The 15,828-nt window shown below is 32.1% G+C and overlaps 2 protein-coding genes, 1 non-coding gene and 1 pseudogene across 3 annotated transcripts; 3 read left to right on the top strand and 1 right to left on the bottom strand.

Annotated features, from left to right (window-relative positions):
• Nucleotides 1-401: 401 nt before the first annotated feature.
• On the top strand, nucleotides 402-2,722 carry LOC105774214 (glucan endo-1,3-beta-glucosidase-like; annotated as a pseudogene).
• Nucleotides 2,723-3,828: 1,106 nt separating this feature from the next.
• Nucleotides 3,829-4,477, top strand: LOC105771507 (uncharacterized). Its single transcript, XM_012592961.2, has one exon. It carries the CDS (start codon nucleotides 3,876-3,878, stop codon nucleotides 4,350-4,352), a length of 477 nt encoding a protein of 158 aa, XP_012448415.1. The 5' UTR covers nucleotides 3,829-3,875; the 3' UTR covers nucleotides 4,353-4,477.
• Nucleotides 4,478-4,519: 42 nt separating this feature from the next.
• On the bottom strand, nucleotides 4,520-4,622 carry LOC128042202 (small nucleolar RNA Z279/snoR105/snoR108). Its single transcript, XR_008197407.1, has one exon. It is a non-coding gene; the product is annotated as a small nucleolar RNA Z279/snoR105/snoR108 (small nucleolar RNA).
• A 6,387-nt stretch (nucleotides 4,623-11,009) lies between these two features.
• LOC105773734 (thaumatin-like protein 1b) lies at nucleotides 11,010-13,105 on the top strand. Its single transcript, XM_012595830.2, has 2 exons — nucleotides 11,010-11,883; nucleotides 12,646-13,105. The coding sequence occupies exons 1-2, from the start codon at nucleotides 11,126-11,128 to the stop codon at nucleotides 12,821-12,823; spliced, it is 936 nt and encodes a 311-aa protein (XP_012451284.1). The 5' UTR covers nucleotides 11,010-11,125; the 3' UTR covers nucleotides 12,824-13,105.
• The last annotated feature ends 2,723 nt before the right edge of the window (nucleotides 13,106-15,828 follow it).

Here is a 15,828-nt window from a genome sequence, read left to right as displayed (position 1 = left end):
CGTCTATCCAAACCCCAAACTCACCCTTATTCAATGGGTCTTTGAAGATAAAGACTGATATAATAAAAATATGCCCTTCAGCTACATGCGACAAGTATTTCTTATGTCTTCCATTCAAACATGGACCAACGTAACTACAAGCCTCTAATAAGTTTACTTACCAATCACTCATTTTTCTCTCAGCGTCCATCACGGAGTAATATTATTAATAATAAAAAAGAAATGGAGATGATGACCCAAAGACTTTTCTTTGAAGTATAGGAGGGGGCAGGGCACTCGCAAACTGCCAGTAAACAAATTGCAAAGTTAGGCTTCAATTAATGGTGGTAAGAGTTTTAATTTATGTACCCTAATTTTCCAGGAAGTAACCACAGACAATAATTTTTGTATAAAAGGGTGGTGAGAGTTGGCGTTAGAGGCATCGCAGCACTTCCAGAATAGTAAAATCTTTTATTAGCCAATGGCCAATGCCATCATGCATTCAACTATGCTGCTTCTTCTTTGTGCGTTGCTAATGGCTATCTTCAAAACCACAGGTCTCTTTTGTGTTTCTTTATGAATTATTTATACCTCTATATACAGACGTAAAACTAAAAAATATTTTTGGGATAAAATAAAATTATAAATTTTTGAGAGAATATTTTATTTTTAAAAAATCAACATTGGTTTCATCTTTTTGTCGGTAATTATGATTGCTTAACTCCTCATTTCTATATTTGTTTTATGGTTTATAAAGATTAATTTTTGCTCTTTATTATTGCCTATCCTAATAATGTCATCTCAAATATTTGAATTCAAATAGGGTGATGCTAAAATTTCTTCTAGCGAAATTAAATTATATTTTTAAGAGTTAAGATGTAATTTCATCATTTTATTTTCAAGAGATAAATTTCAAAGTTATAGATAAATTTTATTTTGATTTAATATAATTTTACAAATTATTAATTAATATAGCATCATTTTATGTTTATATATTGCATATAGAAATTATTATATTTATCCAATATAGAAATTATTTAATGTATTTATTTCTTGAAAGGTATATAATTTAATCAAAATAAAAGTCTTATGTATATGCAAGGGCTAAGTCGAATAATTTTTTATGAAATTTTAATTTTTATAGTATATATTTGTATAATTTTAAAGGATTAAATCAAATTTTTATAATTTTAGGGGTCAAAGTAAAATTTTACCTTTACTAATTTAAAATTTTAAAAAATTAAAAGGCCTAAATGATAATTTTGTGTATATGTTTGAATTACAATTAAAGTTTTATGTGTATAATTGGACCAAATCAAAGTTTATATATAATTTTAAAATTTATGAAATTAGATTAATTTAACGAAACTTTTAATAATCAGTAATCATTAATAATTAAAGTTTCATGTGTACACAAATAAAGTAATAAAACACAAATCCTCAGTTTTGAATTTCATCTCCAATTTCCGAAGCTATTCAAAGGGTAAAACATTTGATTTTAAAATTAAGGCATTGTGGAATTAACATCATGCAGATGCCCAAGTTGGAGTTTGTTATGGAATGATGGGAAATAACTTGCCACCAGCTGCCGAAGTAATCGACATTTACAAAAGTAAAGGCATCCAACAAACTCTATGCTCCCGATAAAACTGCCCTACGAGCCCTCGGAGGTACCAAGTACCAACATCAAGCTGCTATTAGATGTTTCGAATCCGAGACTCGAATACCTTGCAGCTAGTCAAGCCAATGCTGATCGATGGGTTCAAGATAACATCAGGCGATACAGCACTGTTAATTTTCGATACGTCGCTACTATTGGGAACGAAGTAAAGCCACAGGATCCATTTGCTCGGTTCCTTTTCCCAGCAATGCAGAACGTTCATAAAGCAATAGTTAAAGCAGGCTTAGGGAACCAAATCAAAGTTTCTACGGCTACGTTTTTCGGTGCTATGGAGGTATCTTACCCTCCGTCGCAAGGCAAACTTCGTGGCGATTACCAACAACTTCTCGGTCGAGTCATAACCTTCTTGAGGAACAACGGAGCTCCATTACTTGTTAATGCACATATCCCTACTTTAGCCACATGGAAAATCCAAGAGATGTTGACTATGCTCTCTTTACGGCACCGTCTGTCGTTGTGACAGATGGTCCATATCTGTACCAGAACCTTTTCGACGCGATGTTGGATGCATTTTACGCTGCCTTGGAGAGGGCTGGTGGGGGAAGTTTGGACATTGTTGTTTCGGAAAGTGGGTGGCCATCGGCCGGTGGAACGGATACAAGTGTTAATAATGCGAAGACTTATAAAACGAATTTGGTTCGACATGTGAATCAGCGCAAGGGGACTCCGAGGAAGCCTAAGTTTACTTGTTTGCGATGTTTGATGAGAAGAATAAAGAACCGGCATATGAGAAACATTGGGGGCTGTTTTTCCCAAGCAAACAGGAGAAATACCCAATTAGTTTCAATTAAAAGGGGTAAGGTCAGTTTTGAAGAAAGCCAAGGTAGAGGCAAATCTGATTAGTGTAATTCCATAGCTCGGCTCTTTGCAAGTGACATAAAATGGGTTTCTCTAATATATTTATAAAAGATAAATGGCCTTTCTACTTATCCAGATTACAAGTATTTCTATGACAAAGATAGTAACATACTTTGCACTTTAAGGGATGCTTTTATATAAAATCAAGCATTTCCTTTGGAGCACACATGTTAGTAACGAGTTTAATATTTAATTTTTTTATCACACCCTAATCCACAATTAAGTTTCTTATTAGCAGTAAACTTGCATGCTATCCAAGACAGAAGTTGAAATCGCCATATCATAATTCCATCTGCTTCCCATAATATGCATTAACATGTCTGCAAAAAGGCTTTATTTTTCTTCCATTTTACACATTAAGAAATACACACCATCCCTAAATGCACCATTTTCGCTATATTATATCAAAATACAGAACTAGTAAAGTTGTATTGAATTGGTTATGCCTACTACACTCAACTGAAAGGCTGAAACCAAACTTCAATTGATGTGGCCATATCTTTTACCTATTCAAAATAGTTGTTTATTATGTACGGTTGAATTTGTTACATTATGACTTGTGTTTTTTAAGGTCAATTTATGATTCTAGTCCTTCTACTATATTTAAATTTTAAATTTAGTTTTTATACCGTAGTTTAGCATGGGATTAATACATTATATTGTACTTCAGTTTAGTTTCAATATTCAATTTGGTACTTAAGTTTAGCTTCGATGATTAGCTTTGATACCAAAGCTTTTTTGTCTCGATTAAGTACTTGTGTTTTTGTATTAGAACACACTTGTCAAACATTCATTAGGCCACATGATGTCATTTGGTTGGATACCAAATTAAATATTCAAACCAACTCAAGTACCTAATGGTATATTAACCTTTTAACACGATTCAATCTCTCTACTTTTATAATGTCATTAATTAATCGAAATAGTGAACATTATTAACTATTCTGATTAAAATGTTGACACAAATTTTTTTAGAAACACCTATTTCAATTCATTTTGTTTGCATAAATTTTCCAATGTTGGAAAGTGTATTTTAGGAAACCCACTTCAACATTTTGACAAAAAAATAGTGAACTTATTCGACTAATTAATGAAATTATAAAAAAATAGACCAATTACACTATGTTAACTTAAAATACATTGACAAAATACCAATTTTAAGCATATACTAGAAGGACCAAAATCATAATTTGACCATATTCCTACCAACTCCTTACTTATCCTCTGTTTATTACATTCCTAGTACATCCAACTGCTCCATTTTCAATTTTAATGGTCCTTACGGTTTTCATTCTCTATATAAACCATCCTAGTCGTGTAGCATCAAAATCCATAACAGCTTAATCTTTTTTTCACAATGATGGAAATATTCAAAACCCCAAATCCCTGTCTCCTTTTATGTCTTGTGGTACTCTGTTTCACTATCCCAATCGCATTAACCAAGGCAGAAGCAACTACAACCAGCCTCCCTGAAAACGAAGCGAACAATGCTGAACCTGTGAGCAACAATGCTCCATTTGCTAAACCTGTTGGGAACAACGGGAAACAATCCCAACTGGGTTATCAACAGCAGAAAGACCCAAACTATCCACAAGAAGGCATTAACCAGCCACTATCGTCAGGGTTGAACCAGCCGTATTCGGCTACGAACCAGCCTTACTCTGCCGGGTTTAATCAGCCGTTTTCTAGTATCAGTCAGCCATTTGGGGGCACCAACCAAAGGGGCTCAATGGAAAACGTTGCTTTCGAAAATGGGGTTAAAAAGGAGAAGACTGGGATTCCAAGTGTTGCCTTGGTTTGTCTATTTACATTGATGGTTTGCTTTGGGTTTTAGTAACCCATTGCTGAGTCATGAACTATGAATCAAATAGTTAAGCAGACGTTCATGCTATGTAATCTACGTACTCGTTTATTTGTAATCCCTAGTTTTATCTAATGAAAAGCTTATGTTAATGAAAATTTTAAACTAGATTAAAAATTTGGGTGTTTTCCTTCAAGATTGGGATCAGGTGGTGACAAGGGGAGTGCCCAAGTGTCGTAACCAGGCGTTGGGGCGGACACTCTTCCCGCATGCCTTGCGAGTAATGACCACTCATCATATCCCGTTAACTGCCTGAAGGATCATGATTTTTCCAGTAGACGCGTATCTAATTTATATACAAAACGTCAGCTCCTTGCTTGTCTCGTTAGTCAGTGTGGGATTTAGAGGAAAGTTTTAAGCTAGCTTAGGCTTTTATGTTATAAAAGTTTTAACCGCGTAAATTAAGAGAGAATTTTTATTTTTATTTTAACCCAAAAAAAAATTGGTACTAATAAAATTAAAAATATGACTCCTAATAAAATTATGCGCATTAATAATATATTAGTCCAATTTAATAATACGATATATGTAATTTTATCTACTTATATTAATATTTTTTGTGATCGAAAAATATTTATATGAATAATTAATAATAAATATTAGTAATTTAGTTAAATATTTATTAAGTCAAAATGTATTCGAAATTATCTCTAATGAATACAATTTTCAAGTTATTTAAATGATATTAATAAAACAACATATAATTATATTCTTAAAATTAATAAATATGTCCTAAAATTAAAATACAACTATTATTGTATAAAAATAACTTTTTCGACTTGAATTATGTAAGGGTGTGTTTGGAAATATTTTTAAATTCGCGATAATCTTAATTTCTAAAATTCAGGAAAAACAAAAATAAGGTAAATGCTCAATTTTACTAAATATTATGATTATTTAAGTTTACTTTTACCTGAATAATATTAAGATACTATTTAATGTTTATACTTAGACTCGTTTGTTTCAATTGAAAATGACTTTCGAACAATGATTTACGGAAAATGATTTATTTTTTAGAAAAGTTAATATTTTCTAGTGTTTGTATGAATCATGTAAAATATTTTCATTGTTTGGTCAATTTCTTAAAAATATATCATAAAAGTCGTTTTCAATAAAACAAACATACATTTGAGATTTTCTTATTTTTCATTGTTTAATTGAATTTATTTTTATCTATAATTTTATATTTTACATTGTTTTTGCATATATTAAAAATATTGTATTAAATTCAGTTCATTACAACGTCATTTTTAATTACATGACTAACAAGTGAGGATTTTTTTAAATGTGACATCAACAAAATTGACAAAAAATTTAACGATGTCAACAATTGGACTTGATTTTAAATTTGAAAAGTAAATGGACAAAATTTTTGAAAATAAAAGTACAAAGACTAAATTGTAAATCGATGAAGTATACATAGACTTATGGCATATTCTAACCTTTATACTACAAAACATTTATTAATATATTTATAATTGTAATAAATATTTATTATTAAAATATTAATATTGAATATTTTAATAATAATATGTGAATAATTTATTTAAAATTATTATTTTTAAAATTTATTATTAAAATAAAATTGAATATTAAATAATTTATTAAAATAATAAATTATATTTATTATTTAATAATTTATTATATGACTAAATATAAAGAATTAAATATGTATGTTTAATAATATTGAAAAATATAATATTTTAGTAATTTTAAATATTTTAAAATAAAAATAAAAATTATTATCAATATAATAATATTAAGCTTGATTTAAATTAATTTTTATATAAAAATAAAATTATCTATAGAGGTACTTTTTTCCGGAAAATGACTTACCCTTTTGACAGGAAAAAGGGTTTATTTTATGTTGACCTGTAAGTCATTTTCCGTTAACCAAACTATTTTCTGTGAAACAAACATAAGAAAATGTAGAAAATATTTTTTCATAAAACTTTTTACATGTAAACAAACGGGCCCTTAATTATAATTGTTTTTAGAATAAAGAGCAACTTTCATTAAACCAAAAGAATTGGAGGCTAACTAACCTGAAGTAGAAGGCTCACCCCATACACCCAATCTTAAGTCCCTTCTTCCCATTGCTCGTTACAGTCCTTTAACAAAATATTTGAGTTACATTCAAGACATGTATCTAAGATACTATTTAATATTTATACTTGGTTGCAATTATTAAACTTTATTTGTACTAAATTAATATTTAGATATTACCTTATATTAGTTTACCAAATTTATCATTAGTTTATAACAAAAATATGGATATTGGGCTCATTTCATTAGGCCGGCCTGGGTCGTCTTTGTTTTCAGGCACTTAGCAAATCCACAAAATTCTGGGCTAAAAGACTGAAATTCCTATGGTTGGGTTCATTATAGTCTTCTACAAATTACTGGGCCTGAGTTTCAGTAAAAATCTACAAATTTTTGGGCTTTATTCAGCGACAGTCGTTTCCCAATGTTGTAAACTGCAATCAGTGTGCTGATACTCCATTACTTAATTGCCAGTTTAAAATGTTGAATTTAAACACATTAGGCAAATGCATCAATAAAATGGTTAAAGTTTTCCTTTATTCACATTGTTGGAATAATAGCAATACCATGATGACATCTCATTTGGGTGCGTAGTAATATGAATTTCATCATTTCAACAAATCCCATGCTGTTTAAAAATCTTATTGGTCACATTAATAACCTTGTTTCATGCTTCTACTCTTGAAACTCTTTTGAATATTTTGTAATTTTGTTTCAACATAGTCGGCGAATAAAACCCACTTTTTTTTTGTTATAAAGTTCACATGTATTAATATGGTAAGGATGAATGTATCATAACCTCGTGTTGGTCCACGCGTGAACCAGCTGTTTCGATATCAAATAACGAAAATGATGGGTGCTTTTGTATTACACACACTTATATTTTTGGTCTAAAATCTAAATATTTAGTGAGTGATTTATGGTATATAACTAACATCGAATAACAATTACAAAAAAAGCATTTTGCTGTTTAAATGTGAGTGGTCTTAAAGTTTAAGCCATTAGGGTTTTCAACCAAATAGCAAGAGGTGTATCATTTAGATTCTACCGCTGTAACTATCGTTTAATTTTAAGTATGTTTCACTTGTACTGCAACATTAAGAAAAATTTTCGGATCAATCAACGGCCCTACCCGCCATGAACCAAGGATTTTGGGAGAAGGACATGCGGGGTTGAAAATTCATGATGCATGCATGGATAAGATTACTTTGGCGATATTAGTGATGTCGGTATTTAACCAAAAAACAAAAAACAAGATGGACCCAATCATGTTGATGCCTTTTTCTGGGTAGGGAGATAAACTCCAAAAGCAATCATCGGTCAAAATGCTAACATCATCTCATGGATTTGCTTTCAGAGATATCAACACAGTATGCTGTTTTTGGGCGTTTATGTTCAATTTTAGTTCTGAGATTTGTTCAATTTGTGGGTAAGTTTGAGTTTGGACTGTATGGAAGAGTTAAGTTGAGTTTCTATACTGAGTTGCAATAAGACAATCATGTTCCTCTCGAGTCTCGACCTACCAATTGAGTTTAACTATGATCTTTTATCGCATCTGACAGGGAACCATCGTACCAGGTTTGGTTATGGTCTCAAATAAACCAAATTGAAATGTGAAGAATCTGGACGAGAGAAAAAACAAACAAACAAAAAAAAAGGTTATCATATCATAGAGTGTAGGAAAATTAATTGAATGTAACTTTAAAATGGGAATTTGAAGAGTGTTAAGTGACAACAAATACTTTTGACAAAAACATTATCGTTTGAAACAAAGGAATGTCAGTCTTTGACGGCAGCATGCATATAATCACTAGAAGTCTTCTGAATTTTCTTCATATTATTGCTTAACATAATAATCTCCCAATTGGCTGTCCCGGGTTAATTTTAAATGAGGCTAATTGTGAAATCAATACATTTGGAATTTAAAAAATTTAAATTATTATGATTTATGTAAATTTTGATTTGGATTGTTTTAAATTTTGGGTTTGAGTTGTTTTGATCTTGGATCATTCAAGATTGAGGTTGGAGGTATTGCAGACCATGTCTTCACGAGTTTGGTCACTTCAAGCTTGGGTTATTTCAAGTTACTCCTTCAATTATTTTAGGTTCAGGTCGTTTTGATTTGAATCAAATTTGAGTTCATATCAGTTTGGGATTAGATTAATTTAGATTGAAGTAATACAAATTTGATTTGACTTTTTGTTATCAAGATGAGTTAAATCAAAATTTGAGTGCTTCAAATTGATTTCTAAACTTAATAATCTACATTTTAATATTTTCAATCAAGTTAGATTGGGTATTGATAAACTTGAGTTTTAATATTTTCAAAATATTTTGATTTGGGTTGTTCTAGATTTAGATTGGTTTTAGCTTGAGTTGTTCAGGGTTTTGATGGTTTAATAATCTACATTTTAATATTTTCAATCAAGTTAGATTGGGTATTGATAAACAGCTTGGTGTTGAACGGTCTTAGGCTGAGTGTAATCCTATAGCAATCCCCGTAAGCGAGAACGACCCACTGCCAATAACATTAAAAAACACACACACAATAAGCTCGGGGTCACCATGATCCCTCTATCGGTCTTCCAAGCTGTCGTGCTAAGGTTGCCAACTGCAAATTTTAGCATAAAAATCTGGTCGTTTAAGGCGGTCGGTGGCTGCGCGACACATATTATATTCTACGCAAAACTTGTTTACCATCTTTCACCATACATATATTTTTTAAATTAAGGTAAATGGTGGTAGTTATATGTTAGTTCTATCCTTAAAAAGTAGTTGTTTTCAGGTGAGACCAATTTTGCTTTATAAGAAACTGACCTGGAGTCAATGGTCCGTTCAACTATTAAATAGGTTTTTTTTTTATTTCCTTCCCTTTTAGAACTATATATATATACTATGGTTATTTCTATGATGGGGGCAATGGATTAGATTAATATAATTTAAGGAACCACTCAATTTTAAAAAATGAGTAAAAAACAAGGCAGAGATTTTATGTTTATTGAGAAAAGTGGAAAACAAAAAACGTGCATTCAAGGATAAAGCTAACCAAAGATGACTCTTTCATCACTTTCTTGCTTATTTGCTACAACTATACTAAAATGTCATTTTAGTGGAGGGACCAAGTGAGCCAGCCGCAGTTGACTTGGTTTGCTGCATCATCATCAATGCATAAAACATGATAATTTGATATTATTGTATACTTTTTCTCATTCTTAATTTGTATTCTTGAATTGTTTTTATGTTAATTTTATTTATGAAGAATATCATTTAATGATCTTTATTATGGATCACTTGTATAATCTACTAACACAAGTTGCAGTCTTGCACTTGCAAGAATTACAAAAAGGTCAAATTTTGACTCTAATTCATGGTCATGGGACATGCAACATGCATAAACTATGAAAACTTGGGGGAGAAAGTGAGGTTGGCATAATAAATGGCAAGTATAAATATCGATATAAATAGAAGGTACCCCAATGATCAGGAATGCCGATTGCCATCTTTATTACAGGTTGGTTATTGCAGATTTCATTGTGTTGATTAGTTAACAAATTTATGACTGACCAATTGGATGTGGTACCCTTTCACCTTAGTTTTTACTTCTTCTAGCTAATATCATTAATTCCCACCATCTCATGCATTTATTCATCCAATGCTACTAGAGAGTCTAATTTTCTTTAAAAGGCGGCTAATATGATAAAATAATGAAGATCCATTGGATCTCACTTACAAACATCCCATCGCATCGCATCGCATGAAACCAATAAAATGAAATCTATGGCCGATGATAATCAATTTAAACGACGCGACGCTAGCTCACCAAAATTTTGACCGCACCCTCATGTTTCTTGCAGATTTTACCATATTACGCAATTTTTCTTGCCAGCAAGAATCGTTGCTAACATCTTTTATTAATTTAATTAATTAAAAATAAAATAATCATTTGATATTATTATTTGATTAATCTTTAATAAATACCACTGATAAATCTTAACATTTTTAATAAATAATCATTGGACTAAATTTGAATATTAGAATCATTATTATTGAGAGGACTTAATCGAAATACTATCTTCTTCTCAAACAAAATTAGGCTCAAATCGTAAAATAAACAAGGGCACCATAGTTATATATATACCTTCTAATTGTGATTCAAATTTATACATGGAACTTTGTTTTGATTTAATTGTACACAATAAAATAAATATATTAATTTATTTTTATATTAGATAAATATAATTATTTATTATTAATATATACTATATATGAAATAAAATAATGTTATATCCACAATAATATTGATTTGTAAAATTTAAATAAAATAAAATTTTATATATAAAATATTCATATATCATACTTGTAAATAAAATAATTTTTAATTTTAATTTGAAAAAGGCTTTAATTTTTAATTTTATTTCTATTTATCCTCAAATTTTCACATTTAAAAAAGGGAAAGAAATAAATTTTTAATTAAACACCGACGCCACTCATCTCAAAATCCGGTATGGTAGACACACTACCAAGTTCTAGTAGACCCACATATTCATTCGTCCTGTCTGACTCTATAAATACCGTTCTCTATCTACCATTGCAGAATCTCAAACACTCTCCCAACCCCCATTTCTAAAGAAGAAGAAGAAGAAGCAGAAGCAGTTTTGCCCATTCCCCAACTTCCTCTTCTTCTTGCAAATTTTTAAGCTTTAATGGCCCAATCTACATTTGTTGCTGCTGTCTGCGTTCTTATTCTTTCGCATTCGTTCATATCAGTAGTGAAAGCCACAACCTTTACAATAGTAAACGAATGCAATTATGTCGTATGGCCTGGGATTCTATCAAACGCAGGTGTTCCAACGCTTCCCACCACTGGTTTCGCTCTCCAAAGCGGCGAAACCAAAGCCATTACTGCACCGGCATCATGGGGTGGTCGGTTCTGGGGTAGAACCCATTGCTCCGAGGATTCCACCGGGAAATTTTCCTGCCTTACCGGTGATTGTGGCTCCGGGAAGGTGGAATGTTCTGGAAACGGCGCTGCTCCGCCGGCGAGTTTAGCTGAGTTCACATTGGACGGTGCTGGCGGCCTCGATTTTTTCGATGTGAGTTTGGTCGACGGTTACAACATCCCTATGTTGGTTGTTCCACAGGGTGGCACGGGACAAAACTGTACCAACACCGGCTGCGTGGTTGACCTTAATGGCTCTTGCCCTTCCGAGCTGAAGGTGATGAGCTCCGACGGCACAGCTGGCGTCGCTTGCAAGAGCGCTTGCGAAGCTTTCGGCGACCCTCAGTACTGTTGCAGCGGCGCGTATGGTACACCCGATACTTGCAAACCGTCTTCGTACTCGGAGGTGTTTAAGACAGCTTGCCCACGCGCATACAGCTATGCCTATGATGATAAAACCAGTACCTTCACATGCGCCAACGCTGATTATACAATTACTTTCTGTCCTTCGCCTAACACTAGGTAAATTTGCTCCAAAACCCCCTTCAACTTTCTTTTTTTAACATTTAAGGTTAAAGGGATAAAGCAAAATTTAGTCCCTAAACTTGACAACTTTTCCTAACTTTGTCCATAAACAAATTTTTTTGTCCACATTAGTCTTTAACAAAATTTCCCACCTTAGTCTTAAAATTTGGTAACTTTTCCCAATTTTGGTCCATGTGATTGTGGTACTCTACTACTACATCATCACACAAAAAATCATATAATTTTAGGTGGTTGCGGGGATCAAAATTAATGATAATTGTTAAGTTCAGAGATTAATATAAATAAAAAAGAAGTTTAGGGACAAAATTAGAAAAAAATCAAGTTTAGGGACTTAATGATAACTTATCCCAACGTGAAAGGGCAATTTTGTCATGAAATGAACGTTGGCATCGAAGGGTGGTCTATCACTTACCGCGCAGCTTTTTCACGTTTGGTCTGCAAAAAAAAGGGATCTAATTTACTATCTTATGTCGGCTCTGCCACAGCTACCCGTTGAGTTACAGTAATTGGTTCTTTTTATGGATCAATGTATTGAGAGAGTGCACGCTCATCGAAGTAATTATTGTACTGTTGATAACGGGCAGTTTAGGGCAATAAAATAAATGCTTAACAATCTCTAGAAAAGACGTTATGTTCTGCTATGGACCATACTTTACTGGCACGTTACGTTATGCTATTGTCGTTTTCGGAGTCATTTTTTTTGTTTTAACGGTTAATTTTGGTACGTAAAATTTGCAGCCAAAAATCATCGCAAGAGCAACAAAACACGGAAACGACAACACCACCTCTTATCAACACCACGATGGTGTATGAAGGGGCATTGGACCAAAGTGTAGCATCACCCTCTTCCTGCACCCACGTGCTCGTAAACCTGGGCATCATTATGGCAATTTGGTGGTCGTGGCAACTCTTCTAACTCCTTTCACTAACTTCTTCTGTAGGGGGCCTTAAGCCGGCCCGGCCGGGTTCGGGCATTAGACTTACGAAAGTACTTTAAGATACAAGCAGAATATATAGAGATATAGAGTAAAGCCCCAGGCTAACTTTGTCCCCTTCAAGCACGGACATTGTTACGGTGTTAGGCGTAGGAGATTCTTTTTTAGGTTTAGTATTTATTGTAGGAGGGGAATGGGATTCATCTAATTGTTGGTTTCAGGAACTTATCAATAATAATATTTATTACCAGCTTTTGGCTTTATCCATTTTATATATTGTATTTATTTGAGAGAAAAATGAAATTATTTGAGATTAAACTCAAACTCTTACACCAATAACATGATGCTATAGTTATTTGAGCTTGTTTTGTCATTAAAAGAATGATAGATGAGTAATGGAATGGATAATGTATAAATAAAATGAGAGATATCTTATTATATTGCTGTTAAAAGGCGTGCATAGTAATGCTCTTTAATTAAGTGATGGATTATTTTATTTTATTTATGTCGGTATAGGATGCTGCTATACATTACTATTTTATATAGAGAGCTGAATTTTGTAAATTGGGATCGAAATTGTCAAGGCTATTGGACGGCACAAGTTGCTATAGTTGGGTTGCTCTTTCTTGAGGGAAAAAGAATGGTGGTGGTTGGTGGTGGCGGATAGAGCCCAGGAGTGTTGGTTCAAACTTCAAATAAGAAGAGTTGAAACTTTTAACTTATGTTTCATAAATTAACGTTTAAGCCATATGGTACAACAAAATTTTCAATTACATCCAAATACATGTGTTAGAGGCTTATAACCTTTTCTTTTATATAAATATTTTATAACTAATTTGAAAAAGATCGAAACATTGAAAACTCTCTTTGAAACCTTTAAATCTCACTTAATGTAAAAATAAACTCTAGTTGAATATTATACATCAAGCATCAATTTATTTCTTTCCGTCCAAGCAATAAACCATAAGCATATTGCATTCACATTTAATCCAACAATAATTAAATCGAACTTTAAGTTGGAATGTCCATTCGCATATATAATTGCAATATTGAGACAAGCCAACCTTCTTCCACACCATTTTCTCTTCATAAATTAAAGACCACCTCATTGAATTTTTTTTATTTTAAATATTATCTCAGAATTTCAATCATAAAAGCAACAATAATGAAAAGCCCTTTTCATACATATTAACAAGCAATCCCGTTTTAATTAGACCAAAATATAATATTTAAAAATTACTACTCTCGAGTGAGAAAAGCAAAATTAGCGAGCCGCCAAGCCATTCCAAGAGCAAAGGGTAGTACACCGAGTATGAATTATTTACCGAGGGAGGCTGCAATTTCTAATATTTATAAATTATTGATCTCGAGTGGGATTTTAGCTCTTTATTATTATATGCACGTTTCAAACAGACAAACAAAAGTGGCCTAATTTTATAACTAGTTGAAATTACGTTCCACTCTTATAAATAAATTTTTGGATTAATTCCATCGTATGTCCGTGAGATAGGGTTTAGATTTTAAAATATGTGGATCAAATAGTAAAATATGCATAAATTGTTGTTAAAGCGCCAACGTGTTTACAATTTGAATAGAATGTTTTATATATATGCTAATTGATGCTTAATACTTAAACTAACAGCTAGATTGATAGAGAGATATGGTTAATATAATATTGATATTTAATTTGAGGATTTAATTAGAAAATTCCAAAGTTGAAATTAAAGAAATGGGTGGTGCGGCGACATACAACATGTTGGCAGTCAAAGGGAACCCTATGTTTTGCGTTGAAGATGAGAGAAAACAATGGATCCTTTGTTTTGTTTTGTCAAACTCAAGATTCTCGTGTGCTTCTTATGGATAAGGTTACTTTTAGACTTTTGAATTAAAAGCTTCGGCCTTTTTTTGACTATGCAAGGCGGCTATACTGTTGGAAATGGCTAAATTATCGACAATTGCAATTTGGCAGGTCAATTTCTTTGGACTAGAAACTGGACTGGGTTATCACATCATTCTATTTATTGTATTTTGGACTGGGTTATCACATGTGCAAAACTCATCCTTCGACTAGTAATGAGCCATTTGTGTCTAATCTTTACTATGAATTTTAACTTTTAATTAAGCTATAATCCCTAGAGGAATTAATATATATTTTATCATCAAATTATTTTACATGTCTACTTTATATTTCTTAAGGATTATGTTCTTCGGGATTTATGACATTTCAAGAGTTTAAACATTAATATTTCTTATTACTGTACTCAACATTTGTTGATAATTATATATTCTGTAAAGTAAAAAAATTCATAGGCAGGATTCGAATGGTATTATAGATATATATGTCATGTAAGTTGTGCTTGTTAATTTTTATTATTTGATGTCATGTCGAAATAAAGTTTAAGTTAGGACTTTTAGGTACTTAATCTGTCTAGGCATCTAGTCAGCTTCTTCTTTATAGCGTGAATGAAGACCATGCATCTAAGTAAGAGCTTTTTGAGCAAATCCCCCCTAAAATCAAAGGCATCCACATCATATTGCTGTCCCTTCAAATATCCTCTTCAACTACCCTTAAAAAGAAATCTGTATTAAACTCAAAAGGCAATGTAGTCAAAAACTGTTTAGGTTCCTTTAATCTGGTATTTTCTTGTCCTATATATAGAACATGACATACCATCAACAAGGTGGCATGGACCCATTAACCCCATGCCATCCAAGGTATTTTATTTGAACATAATGTAAAATTGAGAAATAAAGGGGGCAAAAAAATAAATGTCTGTGTCTCTGCTTTAGAAGGTCTTCAAAAGCTTATTAAGAATTATCCAAATGGGGTACTTTACACGACGGATATATAACATGTGAGAGGACAAGTCCCTGAGATGTTGAAAACATGAAAAGACTGTCATGCTATGAGTGTTGAGACTTCAACAGTAATTTCTTTGACTGCAGAAGCTTAGCTAATTAAGGAAGTAAACTAAATTGAATTATG

Source organism: Gossypium raimondii, chromosome 6, assembly GCF_025698545.1.
Source record: "Gossypium raimondii isolate GPD5lz chromosome 6, ASM2569854v1, whole genome shotgun sequence".
In the NCBI taxonomy this organism is placed as follows: Eukaryota; Viridiplantae; Streptophyta; class Magnoliopsida; order Malvales; family Malvaceae; genus Gossypium; species Gossypium raimondii.
Note: the sequence above shows the minus strand (reverse complement) of the source record. Positions and strands in the feature narration are given on the sequence as shown.

Excerpts from the sequence above, each read along its gene's own strand:
- LOC105771507 (XM_012592961.2), top strand. The coding sequence starts at position 3,876 with ATGATGGAAATATTCAAAACCCCAAATCCCTGTCTCCTTTTATGTCTT.
- LOC105773734 (XM_012595830.2), top strand. The coding sequence starts at position 11,126 with ATGGCCCAATCTACATTTGTTGCTGCTGTCTGCGTTCTTATTCTTTCG. Across the intron at positions 11,884-12,645 it reads TGTCCTTCGCCTAACACTAG|CCAAAAATCATCGCAAGAGC; the intron begins GTAAATTTGCTC and ends TAAAATTTGCAG.